Source organism: Tachyglossus aculeatus (genome assembly GCF_015852505.1).
Source record: "Tachyglossus aculeatus isolate mTacAcu1 chromosome 12 unlocalized genomic scaffold, mTacAcu1.pri SUPER_6_unloc_1, whole genome shotgun sequence".
Lineage (NCBI taxonomy): Eukaryota > Metazoa > Chordata > Mammalia > Monotremata > Tachyglossidae > Tachyglossus > Tachyglossus aculeatus.
In genome coordinates this window covers 6251738-6268290 of record NW_024044828.1, presented here as the reverse complement: position 1 = coordinate 6268290, position 16553 = coordinate 6251738, and the positions used below count along the sequence as shown (strand labels likewise).

At 38.0% G+C, this 16553-nt stretch overlaps 1 protein-coding gene across 2 annotated transcripts in view; it reads left to right on the top strand.

Moving 5' to 3' along the window:
* The window catches only part of SEMA3C (semaphorin 3C), a 144212-nt gene that overhangs the window by 111902 nt on the left and 15757 nt on the right, over window positions 1-16553 (top strand). For both annotated transcript variants that reach the window (XM_038741277.1, XM_038741278.1), the window contains 3 exons: window positions 1011-1233; window positions 10778-10866; window positions 16028-16069. In XM_038741277.1, the coding sequence (XP_038597205.1) occupies window positions 1011-1233; window positions 10778-10866; window positions 16028-16069 (354 nt within the window). The remainder of the gene's footprint in view (window positions 1-1010; window positions 1234-10777; window positions 10867-16027; window positions 16070-16553) is intronic.

Genomic DNA, 16553 nt, shown 5'->3' with positions numbered 1-16553 from the left:
ACTCATCTATGGAATCAGTCATTGGTCCATACTTGCTCCCAAAGATAGTTTTGTAAAACACACAATCATGAAATGTTGTATTCTCATTGGTTGGATTCTCATTTCCTCATTTGAATATAAATTTTATATATTATATAACTATAATATAAATAATATAAATGTGAATATAAATTTTTAGGGCTCTAGATTGACATGGCTACTTTTTAGTAGAACACTAAATACAAATCTGTTCCTTTATATGAATTTTTTTTGGACTCATTAGTACATTCTGGATTGTTCCCCACAACTGTCATTTGAACATTGTTAAATATTCAGTAAAGTCCATAAAACACAAACCTACCAGGATAATTTAATGACAGTACAACACACAAAAATAATTTCAGAAAATGTAGTGAAAAGCTTGAAAGTTCTTACCGAAGTTTGCATAAATCTTGGAATTGCAAATGCTTGCAGATCTTTAAGGGAGGGCATGGAAAGACATAAATGGAGTTATTTTACACCGCTCCAAATCTATTTATATCACTCTTGCACCGTTCTTTCCATGTTTTCATTCAACAAGCATATGTTACCCTCCTTCCACTTTGTGTGAAGAATGAGGGTAGAAAACACCATAATTCTATACTTCCCAGATCTGTGGATTTTAGCATGGGGTTAGAGCAGCCTCAAATGATTATTCATATTCTTTGACCTCATATGGTCTTCACACAGACCTATTTAACTGATTATTCAAGTTTTCTCTTGGTTCTAAGTAATGATTTCCAGTTGAAACATTGTTAAGGGAAGATCTCCACACTACTATTTAGTGTTGGCTCATTGCTTGATCTACTTTGATCACTAGTGTAGCTAGTCATGGTGGTCTTCTTTCTACTCCAAATAGTCAAGAGATTTCAAGCTAATTTGAAATGCTGAAGCATACTTATGGTATTCATTAAGTGCTTACTGCGTGTTAGAAGTATTAATGAAGATTTTGGTTTTAATGCCACTGACTTGTTTCTATTTTTTTTTTCCAGTGTCCAGGTGGGGCCTTTACTCCCAACATGCGTTCCACCAAGGAATTTCCAGATGATGTTGTCACCTTCATTCGGAACCACCCTTTAATGTACAATTCTGTCTATCCAATCCACAAACGACCTTTAATCATTCGGATAGGCACAGACTACAAGTTTACAAAGATTGCTGTGGATCGAGTAAATGCTGCTGATGGAAGATACCATGTTTTATTTCTTGGAACCGGTAAGTCATCTGTGAAGTTGTAGAGATTTGGTTTCTAAATTTCCTTTCCTAGTGCTACTTCCTGATGTGTTGAAGTCTTTTAAATATTCTGCAGTGTGATAATGAATGCATTCCTTCACAAAGAACCAGGTTGCCCTGAGATATGTATGACGTAAAAAATATATACATTTAAAAATGAATATCAAATTAAATCAATGACAAGTTTTCCTGAAGGACAGTAACTGTGCTTTCAAGTGATGAATCAACATCTGGTCTATTAGGTCCTACTTTGTGAGATTCCCATTTCCATTCTCCTAGTAAATATGGTACAAAGAAATTGTATGACATGTCTATGAATAATATTGAAATTTCAGCTAAGCTCTTTGTAGTAAAACTATAACCAATCTGCAGAGGTTTATGAGCAGGAGAGAGCATAATGATCCTGCCCATGTCTTACTCTTTATAATTTCCTAAATTTAGAACTGATTACAATGATAGAATTTTCCAAAGGGGCTGCTTCTGACTAGAGATGCTATCCCAGTATTAACCCAATGTCTTGAACGTGAATTCAGTTATTTCAAAACGTAAGTATTTTTGAAATGCTACTTTTTCCCCTTACCCATGGACAATGCATTGCCTCCAAATGAGAAATTGGTTGAGAGATGACTGAGTAAACAAGAAAAAGTTGTTCCAAAATGACTATGATATTGTTTAGCCTTCTATCCATGTATTTTTTGGAGTTACCATACTGGTATTTAAAGAGATCAGAGGTTAAGGTTGTAAGCCGACCTGACTCCCCCAGCCTTATAACCATATTTCAAAAGACCCAGTATATGGTTGCCTTTGTTTCCATGGTAAGCCATTACCAAGATTTTCTGATCTATTTCTGTATAGCTTTGCAGTACAATACTATTTTTTCCATTATCTTCATCAAAGCTTCTTTTCTAGATGATATGCCTCAGCAAAATTCTCACAACTAGTATCAGGCTACCCATTGACTATGATAAATACATTCATCATTATAACAATATGCAGAGCCAACTATGAAATGAACACTTTGAAAGGAGTAATGTTACTTCCTGTGGCTAAACATATTTTAAAGTATTTTTTTCCAAAAATTTTTACTTTAATTTATTTTATATTTACTGTTGTGTCATTATTTTCAATGGATAATCTTCCTTAGTGGACTTAAAGGAATTTTGTCTTTGTACAAAGAAAATTGTCCAGATAACATGGAGAAAGAGGATTATTTCCACAGATTCTGTCACAAAATGCACCCCATGGGATTTATTAAGTGTTCACTATGTGCCTAGCATTGTGGTAAGCACTGGGAGAACACAAGATAAACAGAATTGACACAGCCACCACTCAGTATCTATTAATTGATAATGTCTTCCCCATGCTATTGGTTGACCAGGACCTATATATGTCTAAAAATGTAGTATTCTGGTATGATGATCCACTTTGGAAAGCCTCCTTTCTCTGAATGCTTGGTATAATTAGATAAATCCTCCATTTAGTTTGGTCTGTGGAGACCTTGCTCAGAGGGATTTTAAACTCCCTATTTGTAGTCTCACAAATCTGTTTTTTGTCTTTTTTTTTTGCCATAAAAGTCAACTTGAGCTGCTGTAGGTTCTTCTTAGCTGAACTTAATTATCTTTTTATGAGCAACTTGATTTAGTGGAAAGGTTGTGAGTCAGGGGTCCTGGGTTCCAATCCTAGAACCACAACTTGCCTGCAATGGGGCCTTAGGCAAGACACTTAGTTTTGCTATGCCTCAGTTTCCTCAACTGTAAAATGTGGATTGACTATCTGTTCATTCATTCATTAAATTGTATTTATTGAGCACTTACTGTGTGCAGAACACCGTACTAAGTGCTTGGGAAGTACAAGTCAGCAACATATAGAGACAGTCCCTACCAAATAATGGACTCACAGCCCAGAAGGGGGAATAATTTTGGTATTTGTTAAGTGCTTACAATGTGCAAAGCACTGTTCTAAGCGCTGGGGAGGATACAAGGTGATCAGGTTGTCCCATGAGGGGCTCACAATCTTATTCCCCATTTTACAAATGAGGTAACTGAGGCAGAGTGAAATTAAGTGACTTGCCTAAACTCACACAGCTGACAAGCGGCGGAGCCGGGATTTGAACCCATAACTCTGACTCCCAAGCCCATGCTCTTTCCTCTGAGCCATGCTGTTTAAGCTGTTCTCCCCCCACTTAGACTGTGACTTCATATAGGGCAAGAACCTGGTCAGATCTGGTTATCTTGTATCCACTCCAGTGCTTGTAGATAATAAGTCCTTAACAAATATCATCATTATTATTATTAATAAAATATCTGACAGTCAAGTTTGACAGCCTTTTTGAAATTTTCAGCAAAATAGATCTGACAAATACATATTCCAATTCATTGTTTTTTTAAAATCACATATCTGACAAGCATGAATAAAATTCACAGAAGAAAATTAATCCACTGGCATATTTTTTACACCATATGTGCCATTTAGAAGACACTACACAAGCATATGTCTCTAATTGTGGGAGAATAAAACCTCACTAATGATTACTTAGGAAACCCTTAAGGTCTGTGAAAAACAATAACGAACATTCCCCACTAAAGGAAAATCCACACCACTAAAGGATAAAAGCTCCTGTGTGAACAGTGTATTTCCACAAAGATGGGAATAATGAAAGAATAGGATTTCCTTGGCTGATTGGCTAATCTCAATTGTCTCATCTGGCTATCTGGCTGTACTGTAATTTAGGTAGAATAGGTTTATTTGGAATTGTATCCCTTTCTTCTTTTTATTCCTGCTATCATGCATTGGGCTTTAGCTGAAACTATGTTAGTACACTGAAATCATGTTGTCTAGTTTTGTTGGAAGGAGCTATGGGTTGTGGACAGATTCCTAAGCCATTAGTTAGAGCTGAACCCTACTTTTAAGTGACTAGTGGTTCTGGAGACTCAGACTTTCAGATATGTAAATGATAATGCTTAAGTTACTGTCATAATGAAGCAATCCTCTCCACTTTCCTCTGTTGTTGTTTTGATGAAACTCAGGGGAAATTCAGTGAAGGTGTCAATAACCAAAGGCAATGCTGAAAGCAAATCCTGAGTCCCTTCACATATATGAATATAAAAGAGATTTTGTTTCACTGCACTTTCTGGTTTCCTCTAGCCTAGAACCCATTAGAGGTGTCAGACTCCACACTTGGTGACAATTAGACTGATCACCTCAGCCCACATTGCTATAAATCAATCATTTATTGAGCACTTAGGGTGTTCAGAGCATTGTTGTTGGGAGAGTACAATATAACAAAAGTTGTTAGACACATTCTCTGCCCTTGAGGGTCTTACAGTCTAGAGAGGACCTACTACCAGTCATGTCTTCCACTTCTGATGAATCCTTCCTTCTGAATCTGTAATGTGGTGCCAGGTTCAAAACATACCAATATTTAGTCCGTCATATTTATTGAGTGCTTATGGTGTGCAGAGCACCGTACTAAGCAACTGTGAGAGTACAGTATAGCAAAACAGACACATTCCCTGCCCATTCTCCATCTCTTCAATTGTGAAATGAATCAGATCCCTAACTGAACTATAATGATATTTTAGAAATTAGAAAAACCTCAAGGAAGACTATTCTTCAAAGTGTAATCATGATTAAAGAGTCCTCTATGACATGGATGTGAAATAGACACATTATTTTCTCCGAAAGTCCTTTACTCCTTGGCCATATGCGTCATTAGTAAAGTTCACTCTAGAGATGGCCTTTCCTAGTTGTCCTTTCTTCCCACCAAATCATACTGGAAAAACCTTCATTTAGAAAACAGGGAGTTTGCTGTAATTGGGTGCTTTCTTTAGTCTTAAGGAAGGCAATAAAGCAGCAGTCTAGCGATTTCCTGAGAGGAACAGTTTTATTTTCCCACTGCTTCCTACTGCTTACAACTCAGAACTTTTGTCTAAAGAACTCTGCATTGCACAACCAAAGGATTGTTCTGGGTTTTTTTTTTGCCGCTGCTAGTGTTATGAAAATATTTAAATGTCTGGGTCAGACTCCTTCACATTCAACCATATTTATATTTTTCCCACTACTCTTGAAAGAGGATGATGTGTGGTTTTTGATAAAGGAGCTAAAGCACTCATATATGGGAGTTAGGACTTTATGATTATTTTGAATCATTATTCATTCTTAATGTATAGGGAGGGCATGAATGTGGTTTCACCCTCTCTACATACACATCCATGTATTCTCAAGAACGCTAACATTTTTTTTTGTTCAGTGCTCCTGCTGTGAACAAGCATACGAACTCTGTTAGAAACTTCACCTTCACTAAGTGCTTTAAAAGCATGAGGTTTGAAGTTCGATACTACATATGATTCAAGCTTTAAAGTCTCTGCCCTTGCAGTGTTATGTGATAGCTGTCTTGTTAGTAGACTAAACCATTCTGGCAGTGGCAAATCCCAAAATGGCATAACCTTAATGAACTACAGAGCTGCCACATCAAACTTGATAGTGCAAGCTAAGCACTAGAGGACCAGAAAGACTTCTGTGGGATTAAGGTCATGCTTTACTGTCTCTTGCAGTATGGAGTCTAGACTGCCATTCTCCTCAGGGAGATGAGGAAAATCCTTTTCAAATTAAAAACTTTGTAAAACAACTTTATTTTGTGTATCCCAAAGTGGAGCGTGGTATTCCCTGAAATTTCTGCAGACAATCAGGCCCAAACAAACTCTGGGAAATAGGGTGGGGTTAAGACTGGACCCATGAGGGTCCTTGACTACTCTCCTCACGATCTGAAGTTTACAGATTGTCTGTCATGAGTTTAGTGGCCCTCTCCTAGGAACACTCTACTTCTGTGTGGGTTGGGGAGGGGAAAAATAAGTGATTTTCCACTTCACTCTACATAAATGGTTATTGGCTGTCATCATATGATTTATTTAGGATGCCTGTTTCCCCTTCCCGACTGTAAGCTCCAAGTTGTCAGGAAATGTGTCTATTTATTGTTGTATTGAAATAATTATAGTATTTGTTAAGTGCTAGCTGTGTGCCAAGCATTCTACTAAGCGCTGGAGGGGGTATAAGCAAATTGGTTTTGGTTGTACCCTCCCAAGCGTGTTCTGACCAAAGAAAGCACTCAACAAATATGATTGACTGACTGGGGGAGAAAAGGTATAAGATGAGCTGTAGTATTAAAACCGTGTAGCTTCACTCCCATTCATCTCTAATGTCTGTCAACTAGGATGCCAGGAACAAGTTCTGGTTTCACAGATTCGAAGCGAAGTCGTTATTGCTTGTCTTGGACACAGGCTTTGAGACACTTCTGGAAAGAGGCCGAAAACTGTCTACTTATTTTGTTCAAATAAGGTTCACTAATCACAGCTCTGCCACTTGTCTTCTGTGTGACCTTGGGCAAGTCACTAAACTTCTGTGGGCCTCAATTATCTCATCTGTAAAATGGGATTATGACTAAGCCCCATGTTGGACAGGGACTGTGACCAACCTGATTAACTTCTACCTACCCCAGCACATAGAACATCACTTAGAACACCCCAAATATTAAATACCATCATCATTATCATTATTATTGAATCTCCATTTTGCATATGAGGAAACTGAGGTACAGAGAAGGTCAAACAGCAGAGTCAAGATTAGAACCCGTGTCCTCTGACCCATGTCCTCTGTTCTTTTTTACTAGGCTATGCTGCTCCTGTCTGAAAACATAGACTGAAAAAGAAAAAAATATATATATATACATTCACAGTATGCCACTTAACAGCATACCTTATTTAGGTCATGAGTTTAGATTTCCTGGTTAGGTTTCAGTACTTTTTTCTGTGTTTTCATTCTAGACTAAATAGAGGCCAAAAAAACCATAATCCATTTACCACTGTATTGAAATTTATTTTTGAACTACATTGAAATGCACATTAATTTAGGGTTCATCCCTGGGTACATAAGGGTAAACTATTCTTATTTAAAATAAAATTAAATTATAGAGAAAAGGACCATTAAATATCATCCTAGTATTTACCTTTTGATTAATAACAGACTTAAAATACTGTTTCCAAAGAGTGTTCCTAGTTGGATCTGACATTATGCATATGGACAGATTGTTTCCTGAAATCTTTGGTTCAAAGATGACTTTTCCTATTCCTTTCTGCAATTAACTGATTTTTTTTTGTTATGGATGCCTGGCAAAAATCCTTTTCCATGTACATAATAGATTTTGAGTGTGGAAGATTACATATCTGTAACTTGCTCAGTCATAAGTGTTGTAGAAAACCAACAATGCATACCCTATTTTGTTTAAAACTTCTGTGTACCTATTGAAGCCTCATCTGGTAACACTTTAAATTTTTTCAGAAATTGCTTCTTTAAACAAGAATTGTTAGAGTCAAGAATACTTGTAATTCTGGTTGAAATAAAAATTATAGTGGGTGGCTTTTCTCCAGAAACTTGTACAACTATAATTCCACCCCTAAGAGGGAAAAAATCAAGAGGCAATAATAAAGTTTGATGGGTTTGAATTAAGATTAGAGATTCCCCAAATCCAGGGCTGGCTGCCTTTCTGAAGGAAATAATGGAATTCAAAGGAGACTCTTTAGTTTTGACATCCTGGAGTGGATTGAGATGTTATTGTTAAATCTCAGATTCAACTGTCTCTCAAGAAGGAACTGGCCCTTCAGGGGCCCCAGCCAGGAAATTTGGATGGAGATGGTTGAAACTGATTCTTGTCTCTTACCCTGATTAAGAGTGAAAGGCTAGGAGGGCAGAAAGGATGAATTGAGAATTAAAAATTAGCAATGGGGAGACAGTGGTTCTGGGGCCTAGCACTGTTCCAGATTATTTTAGGAGAGAGGAGTTCAAGAAGTGGAATCACTGGGGCAGGGTGGGGGGCAGTAACATGCCTGCCCTTTAATCCCACCCAAAGTGGAGCTAAATATATCCACCCTACCAGACAGTTTGGGGCTGCTCTTATGGTTAGACTGTGCAACAGTGACTACATGAATGTCAGTACAATTGGATGGTGCATAAGAATAATTTATATTTCAATCAATCCATCAGTAGTATTTACTGAGCGCTTACCCTGTGGAGCACAAAAGGGTGACTACAATACAATAGAGTTGGCAAACATGATTCCTGCTCTCCACCAGTTCACAATCTAGGGAAGAAACAGACTTTAAAACACATTTAAAGGGGGGGAAGCAACCGCATATAGAGATATGTACATAAGGTCTATGAAGTTGGTGGATGAGGTGAACACCTAAGTGCTTAGTGGGTAGTGTGATGCAGCAGGGTAGGAAATGGGGATGGGGAGATGGGAATTAGTAGGAAATGACGACCTTATTTACATCTTCATTTAACCGATTTCCTTTTGCATCGTTTTTCTCAATTCATCCTCAGACATCCACGTGTTAGGGAGAATGGAATGTAAAAAGAAGCGGCACGTTGACAGTAAATCCAGCAGATGGCACTACATTAGTTTCATCCATCATAACTTTCGATGCAAGTTGACGGGCAAACTAATATTTCCTGACATAGTAGAGGATATTTATAATGTTCTGTTGCCTGCAATTTGGAAATTTAGATTGTATTACAGCATTTGTGTCAAAACCACACCATGATTTAAGACTTCTTTTTTTTATCCTCATGTATCTTGACTTTTATGTAATATATACAGAGGCTGGGATTATAGGATAATCTGAATAGGTAATTTTTCTTTATAGTTTTGCTTCTTGTTTTCACTGGTACTTTCAAAATGTCTCGTAATATTTCATTTGATCCAGGAGCTTAGGTTGAGGAAAAGCAAAGTATTTTATATAAAATGCAAAAATTCAAGTGTATTTACTGTTCCACAAAAACATGCGAACATTTTTGATTAGATAGCTCCTGTATTTATGAGTATAAGAACTAAAATGTAAAGGCCCAGGGAATTGGAAAGTCCACCTGTGGACAATTATTTTTGATTCACCCAGAAAACACTTGGAAATATTCATAGTAGTCTTTCCAAGGAGAGAGATAATTTCTGTGTATGTATCCTCTCACCAATAATTTTTCTAGTTTTGGTTTGTTTCATCTGATATTTTGGATAAACAATATTACCCTAAAATGTTTTCCCTCTCTAAAAATTGATTTAAAAAAGAAACAGTGTTCATTGAGTATTTTTCTGTGTGCATAATAATAAATAATAATAATAATGGCATTTGTTAAGCACTTACTCTCTGCCAAGCACTGTTCTAAGATCTGGGGTAGATACAAGGTTATCAGGTTGTCCCACATGAGGCTCACAGTCTTGATCCCCATTTTACAGAAAGTTAAGTGATTTGCCCAAAGTCAAAGAGCTGACAAGTGGCTGAGGCAGGATTAGAACCCATGACCTTTGGCTCCCAAGCCCGTGCTCTTTCCATTAAGCCAAACTGCATCTAATACTGGTCTAAGTGCTTAGAAGAGCAAAACAGAAGTAGAATTAATTCCTGCTCTCAACAAATTTACACTCAAACAGGGGAGATAGACAAGATGCTTGGTTTATAGTAATCCATTCAAGGACAGCCACTTCTGACCTCAGTGGCTTCTCTGGGCCACTGAGCTGATGGAGTATACAATTAGAACCATTACTAGTTTGGCAATAGCTGGGGGGCTGTGAAATGCCTCCCAGAATCTGGCGGTCAGAACCATCATAGGAGCCAGTCCAATCCACCCATGTTTTGGATTAAACTAGTTGGCGGGTACTGCCGGCATACACTTGGTCTTCATAGACGTGATAGAGGTACCTGATTCAGAAGTGTCCCCTGGCTTACTACATTGGATATGAGCCTGACCATAGGAGAGTAAAACTAGCGAGCTAATTGCTGGTGACAAAGGACTGAAAGGGGAGAAGCTAATCTAATTATGTAAGAAAATTCAAAGCATACTGCTTGATAGAGAATGGTTAATGCAATCTTTCACTGTATCACATATACACTCTGCGGCATAATCTCAGACAATCTCATTGGAAGTTGTAATTAATAATAATGATAATGTCATTTGTTAAGTGCTTACTATGTGCAAAGCACTGTTCTAAGCACTGGGGAGGTTACAAGGAGATCAGTTGTCCCACGGGGGGCTCACAGTTTTAATCCCCATTTTACAGATGAGGTAACAGGAACAGAGAAGTTAAGTGACTTGCCCAAAGTCACACAGCTGACAGGTGGAGGAGCCGGGATTTGAACCCATGACCTCCAACTCCAAAGCCCGTGCTCTTTCCACTGAGCCATGCTGCTTCTCTAAATGAGGACCCTTTGAATGTTAAGCATTCTGTATGCTTCAGAGGCAGAAATGTGTGCAGTCTAAAAGTTGTCCTTACCACTGCCTAATGAAATGTACTCCAAAATCGTATTCTGTGGAACCATATTAAAATTTTAAAGAATATAATCTTCACCAACAAAACATACTTCTCTGGGTATGACTAATCCTGGAATTAACAATTGAATGTTTCTTGGCTTTTAAAAAAAAAAAAAGAAAAAAAGGCAAAGCAAAACAAAAATGTAGCACTTAATTTGTTCTCATTTTGTTCCAGACCAGGGCACTGTACAAAAAGTTGTCGTTCTGCCGACAAACGACTCTGCCAATGGAGAGATCATCCTGGAAGAACTGGAAGTTTTTAAGGTTTGGCTTTCATCCGCCTAGACTTTTTGGCCTTGCCTTGAAATAAACTCTTTGATCCTACAGATTTGGAGAGGATGAGAAACACTTGATAAGAGATCAAATAAAGAGGTTATAAAATTGTGAGAGAAGGATGACTTTAGAAAACAGGAAATACTTGATGTAATTAAGATAAAACATGACTATGTCTCCAGAACAACTTTTTGTTGTTCTCAGATTTTAAATCACCTGAATATCAATGAATGTTTTCTTTCACTGTCCCTGTGACACAGAGAATTGCAAAAATTACTTTTTTAAAGGTTATGAAAGGACATTTTTCACAGGCAGTGAAACAAGACTATAGGTATTTGGCAGATAAATTTGAATTGTTCCTCCTCCAGTTGTCCGATGTGTAACCAGGGATTTGAAGTAGAGCAGTTTGTTTCTTTCTTTGATTTGTCTCCATTCACTTATCATAAAAGATAATACAAACACCAATTCTGGGTGGAGGAGTAGGCTCTGAATGTGGTGAGGGTCAAATTGGTAGTTGTATTTATTACCTTGGGGAGATGATGAATATATCTACAGGCAGATTCATGCAGGGCTTTCTGGGCTAAGCCATGGCTTCAGCCTAAGAATGAACCACAAAAATAAATCCACAGTAATATGCATGAAAAAATGTACATATAAAAATGTATGATCTATGGTTTGGGAACAACAACTTCTTTGTCTAAGCATGCTATATGAAATTTAAAGTATATTCTTCAAGTTTTAAGATTGGAATGTAGCTATAAGAATGTCTTTAAGTAGAACATTATTAGGAATTAGAAAATAGAGAACTTGTATACAGGAGCCCCACAAAATCCAATTGCCTTGCAACATGCAAAAGTCCACCCAGCCCTGGCTATGTGGAAACAGTGTGATAATAATAATAATAATTGTGATATTTGGTAAGCACTTACTATGTGCCAAACTCTGTTGTAGGTTCTGGGATAAATTCAGTATTATCTTATCAGACACAGTCCCTGTCCCCCACAAGACTCACGATTTAAAGTGGGACAAGAATGTAGAGAGACAATATGGGACAGAATGGATTATGGGCAAGCACCATACTATAGCTTAATGTGTAGTATAATTCTCTACCAACAATACATTTAAAAAAAATATTAATGGATTGTTTTTTTCCCCCTCTATCATCATAAACAGATAGAACATTTTGATCTGGGTCATTTTATCAATAATCTGGGGCCTCCCAAATTCTTCAGTGACTTTTGACAGTATGTAGACTCTTTATATTCCCAAGCCTTATTCATTCAGTCATATTTTTTGAGTGCTTACTGTGTGCAGAACACTGTACTAAATGCTTAGGAAGTACAAATCGGCAACATATAGAGATGGTCCCTACCTAAGCCTTATAATATATAGATGTTTTAAATACACAAATCCCGCAGGAGGGATATAAAACTGTTCGGTAATGGCATTGCCGTTTGTCCAGGATGAACCTTAGAGATGTTACCCAAGATACAGAAGACATCTCTGTATTCTAGACATGTTCTTACTTGCTGAGAAGCAGCAAGGCCTAATGGAAGGAGCATGTGCCTGGGAGTCGGCGGATCCGGGTTCTAATTCTGCCTCTGCCACTTGCCTGCAGTGTGACCTTGGAGAAGTTACTTACCTTTTCTGGACCTCAGTTTCACCTCTGAAAAATGGGGATTCAATACCTGTTCTTCCTCCTACTAATTTATTCATTCAATCTTATTTATTGAGCACAACTGTATGCAGGGCACTGTACTAAGCACTTGGGAGAGTATAATACAATAAACTGATACATTCCCTGTCTACAATGAGCTTACAGTCTAGAGGGGTTTCATATTGTGAGCTCTGTGTGGGATAGTGTGCCTGACCTGATTATGTTGGATCTACCCTAGCACGTAATACAGTACTTGACCTAGAGCAACTTAACATATACCAAAATTAGTAGTAGTAGTAGTTGTAGTAATAGTAGTTATAGTAATAGTAGTTGTAGTAATAGTAGTAGTAGTGGCATTCCATCCTAATGGACTGGAAGTTTTCAAATTAATAAAAATCAATGGTATTTATTGAGTACATATTATGGGCAGAGCATTGTACTAAGTGGCTTTGGAAGAGTACAACAGAATTAGCAAACTGGTTACCTGCCCATAATGAGCCCACAATCTGGAAGGGTAGACAGACATTAAAATGAATAGATTCCATGCTCAACAAACCACTTAGTGCTATTTTAGGTCTCCAGCTTGGGTCTGTCAGATGTAACTCACTCCCCCTGTACTTCTGTTCAGCTAAGCCTGCCCCACCATCAGAATACTCCGCTAAGGAGCACTAGAAATAATCATAACATAGAGCACAGACACTCACACCCAGGCCCCAGGGATTCACAGTATCTTCTGACATGAGCTCAAGATATAATCAGCTACTCTCTCACTGCTATGGTTCCAACTCTGTTTTTCATTCTATAAGAGAATTTTTTTTAATGGTATTTGTTAAGAGCTTACAATGTGCCAGGCACTGAACTAAGCACTGGAGTGGATACAACTTAGGTTGGGCACAGTCCATGTCCCACATGGGGCTCACAGTTTTCATCCCCATCTTACAGATGAGGTGCCTGAAGCACAGAGAAGCTAAAGGCTTGCCCAAGGTAACAGCAGGCAAGTGGCAGGGCCAAATGTGTAACCCAGGTCCCTGTGACTCTCAGGTCCATGCTCTATCCACTGGGTGACACTACTCTTTTTATCCTGACTCTCTCTATGCCAGTATGGCAGCACAATCCACCACAGTCACTAACCCTAAAATGAGTTCTATCTTCAGAAATTCCCCTTTGCTCCAAAATTTTGCTCAAGAAAAAAATTTATATAGTTAGGTGTGTCCCAATTAGTAATAATGCATTTTCAGGGGGAGAGACAGGACATGAGTAAACAACTGAGAAGTAATAGGTAAATGCAAAATAAAATGTCACATTCAGTTTCTTAAGATCAGAGTTGTTCATAGTCTCTATGTTGACCCAATAATTTGCAACCTTGTTTATTATCTTTTTCCCCCACAAGCCTCATTGGGGAAAATACATTAGTCCCACTATAGCAGTGGTAGAAAAGATACAGATCACAGATCTGTCTAAAGTCAGAGAGCCAGAGGGAAACTGAGCACAAATAAATTCATAGCTTCCTACCTTGCATTAGAACCGTCAGGCCATTTGCTGAAGGCAATAGCAATTTTAATGGTTGAGAGATTTCCCCCATGCTAAGCTCAGTGACAGAGTGACTTCATAAGTGATAGTGTCGTGGTTCCTAGCCTTTTAAGGAAAGCAAAGATTTAAAATATAGCACTTCATTTTTTAATGTCAGTGCTTTCTTGACGATAGGAAGAACATTGTTAATTAACTGGGTTTGACACAAATTCAAATGTATATATTGTGGCTAGGGTTTCAAAGAAATATTATATTCTCTTATTCTGATAAACTGCTAACTATTGATGAGCTGTTATATGAGTTCCAGTGTGATCGCCATGAAAGAATAAACTCCTCTCTATTGTGGAATGGAGAGCTGTGGTTCAAATTGCCCATGTTGGACATGAAGATAAGTAATCCAAAGTGTCAGCTAGAGCCCTTCAGTTGTGATTTACAAGGATGGAATGATGGATTTAACTGACGCAAAATCCCTACTTCAGTAAGACACCTAGTGACTCCAGGGAGCCTTAATGCCGCATTGTCTGTGGTAGATTGAGATGAATAGGTGGTTGACATCATATCCTCGGCTTCTAAAATAAATATGTGGAAGAAGTTAGAGCCCAGCGTATTTTCTTAGCTCAGTGTCATCCCTAAATGCCGTTACTTAAATTCAATTTCAAAGATGTGACAGTGTCACAGCTGAGTCTGAATCAAATCTAAATAGGAATAGGGATGTGGAGAAGCTCATTCAGATCCTGATCTGAATTTGCAGACCTGATCTACATAGGGTAAAACAAGCAAAAACCTCATATTTCTTGGTGTTAATCACTGGCATTTATTAAGCACTTACTTTTAAAAATAATTGTAAAGGTATTTGTTAATCCCTTACTACATGCCAAGCACTGTACTAAGCACTGGGGTAGATACAAGTTAATCAGGTTGGACACAGTCTTTGTCCCAAATAGTGTTCACAGTCTTAACTCCCATTAAACTGATGAGGCAACTGAGGCCCAGAGAAGTAAAATGACTTGCTCAAGGTCACAAAGCAGACAATTGGAGGAGTCGGAGCTAGAACCCAGGTCCTTCTATGTGAAGAGCACTGTATTAAGCACTTGGGAGAGTACAACAGAAGTGACATGTTCTCCCCTGCCCATAACGAGTTTGATGTCATCAATGCCATCAAGCAGAGGCTTGCAAAACCAGGTATTGAATTCCCTGAAGAGCTGCAAGACTAGAAACAGATGCTGGCAAGAAAACTGAAAGGGTGAAAGAGGAAGGAAGAAGGACAAATTTTTTTTTTTTAAAGTTTCAACAAAATCCACCAGATTGAGCACAAATTTGCAATGGAAAAGCAGGATAAAGAAGGAGGAATTGCCGCTGAAGTCCAGAAAAACAGTAATAGGCCATATATTGCTGTCCATTAATTTGTCACCAAACCTATATTAGCCTAGATTAGAATAAAAGTATAAGTCTTTTGTTCACTTTTCCAAATCCTATCTCTCTAATCTCTTAAAGGATAAGTGTACTTACCCATATGTTCATCCTCCCAACAGATCGTTGGCATATTCTTAGCCTATTCTATCCCAGATCAGTGAATGATAGCTACAGTATTCTTGGGGAAAAGTGTAGTGAGTTGTAGTGGTGTGATGTTGTAACATTGCAGTGCTATCGCAATTATAAGTTGTACTGCGGATTCCATATTACTCCCACAAACATGCACTAATCACACCCAAAGTTCCACCGTTCTTTTCAGAAAATATTAAGTGATGTTAACTTTAACAAGAGAATAAGACCCGGTTAGATTAGTTAGATTGGGATATAAAAATGACATTCGTGGTCTTAAGATGGTGAATGGCAATTCAAGGGCAAGGATAAACATAGCCAAGAGTAAATGGAGATTTCAGAAATTCAAAGTACTCCTCCGGTGGGATCGAGCTTGAGGTTTTATCATTGTTAACTTGATTTGCATTTTCTTTTTCCCTTTAGAATAATGCTCCCATAACAACCATGAAAATTTCTTCCAAAAAGGTAAAAACAAGTTCTTTCTTGCCTTCTGCTTTACAATAAAACTGTTCACTCTGGGAATGGAATTTTTCCAATATAAATGTGTGGAAGAATACTATTTATGATTTCAACAGAACAAAACATTTCACGATATATTTGTACACACCCTCAGAGATTCTATATGCATGTGTATTTGTGTGTGTGACTGTGTGTGCACATGCAGAAATAAACCTTTGCTACTCAGTATGCCAACCTGCCAGGAGAATGGGAGGTGCCAAGTCATGAAAAACTCCTGTTGTAGAAAAGCCCAAGATGGAAAATCAGAGCTGTTTGAGGGAAGTCTCCTAGGAGGGAGATTTACATAATCACAGAGAAGGCTAATGTCAGATTCAGAATTAAGGAGGGAAGGGGTGGCAGAAATCACACAGTTACAGTCTATACTATTTCCCCTCTCAGTATTCTATTTTGATGCCATTCTTACCCTGTAGACTGAAAGCTCCCTGCAGGC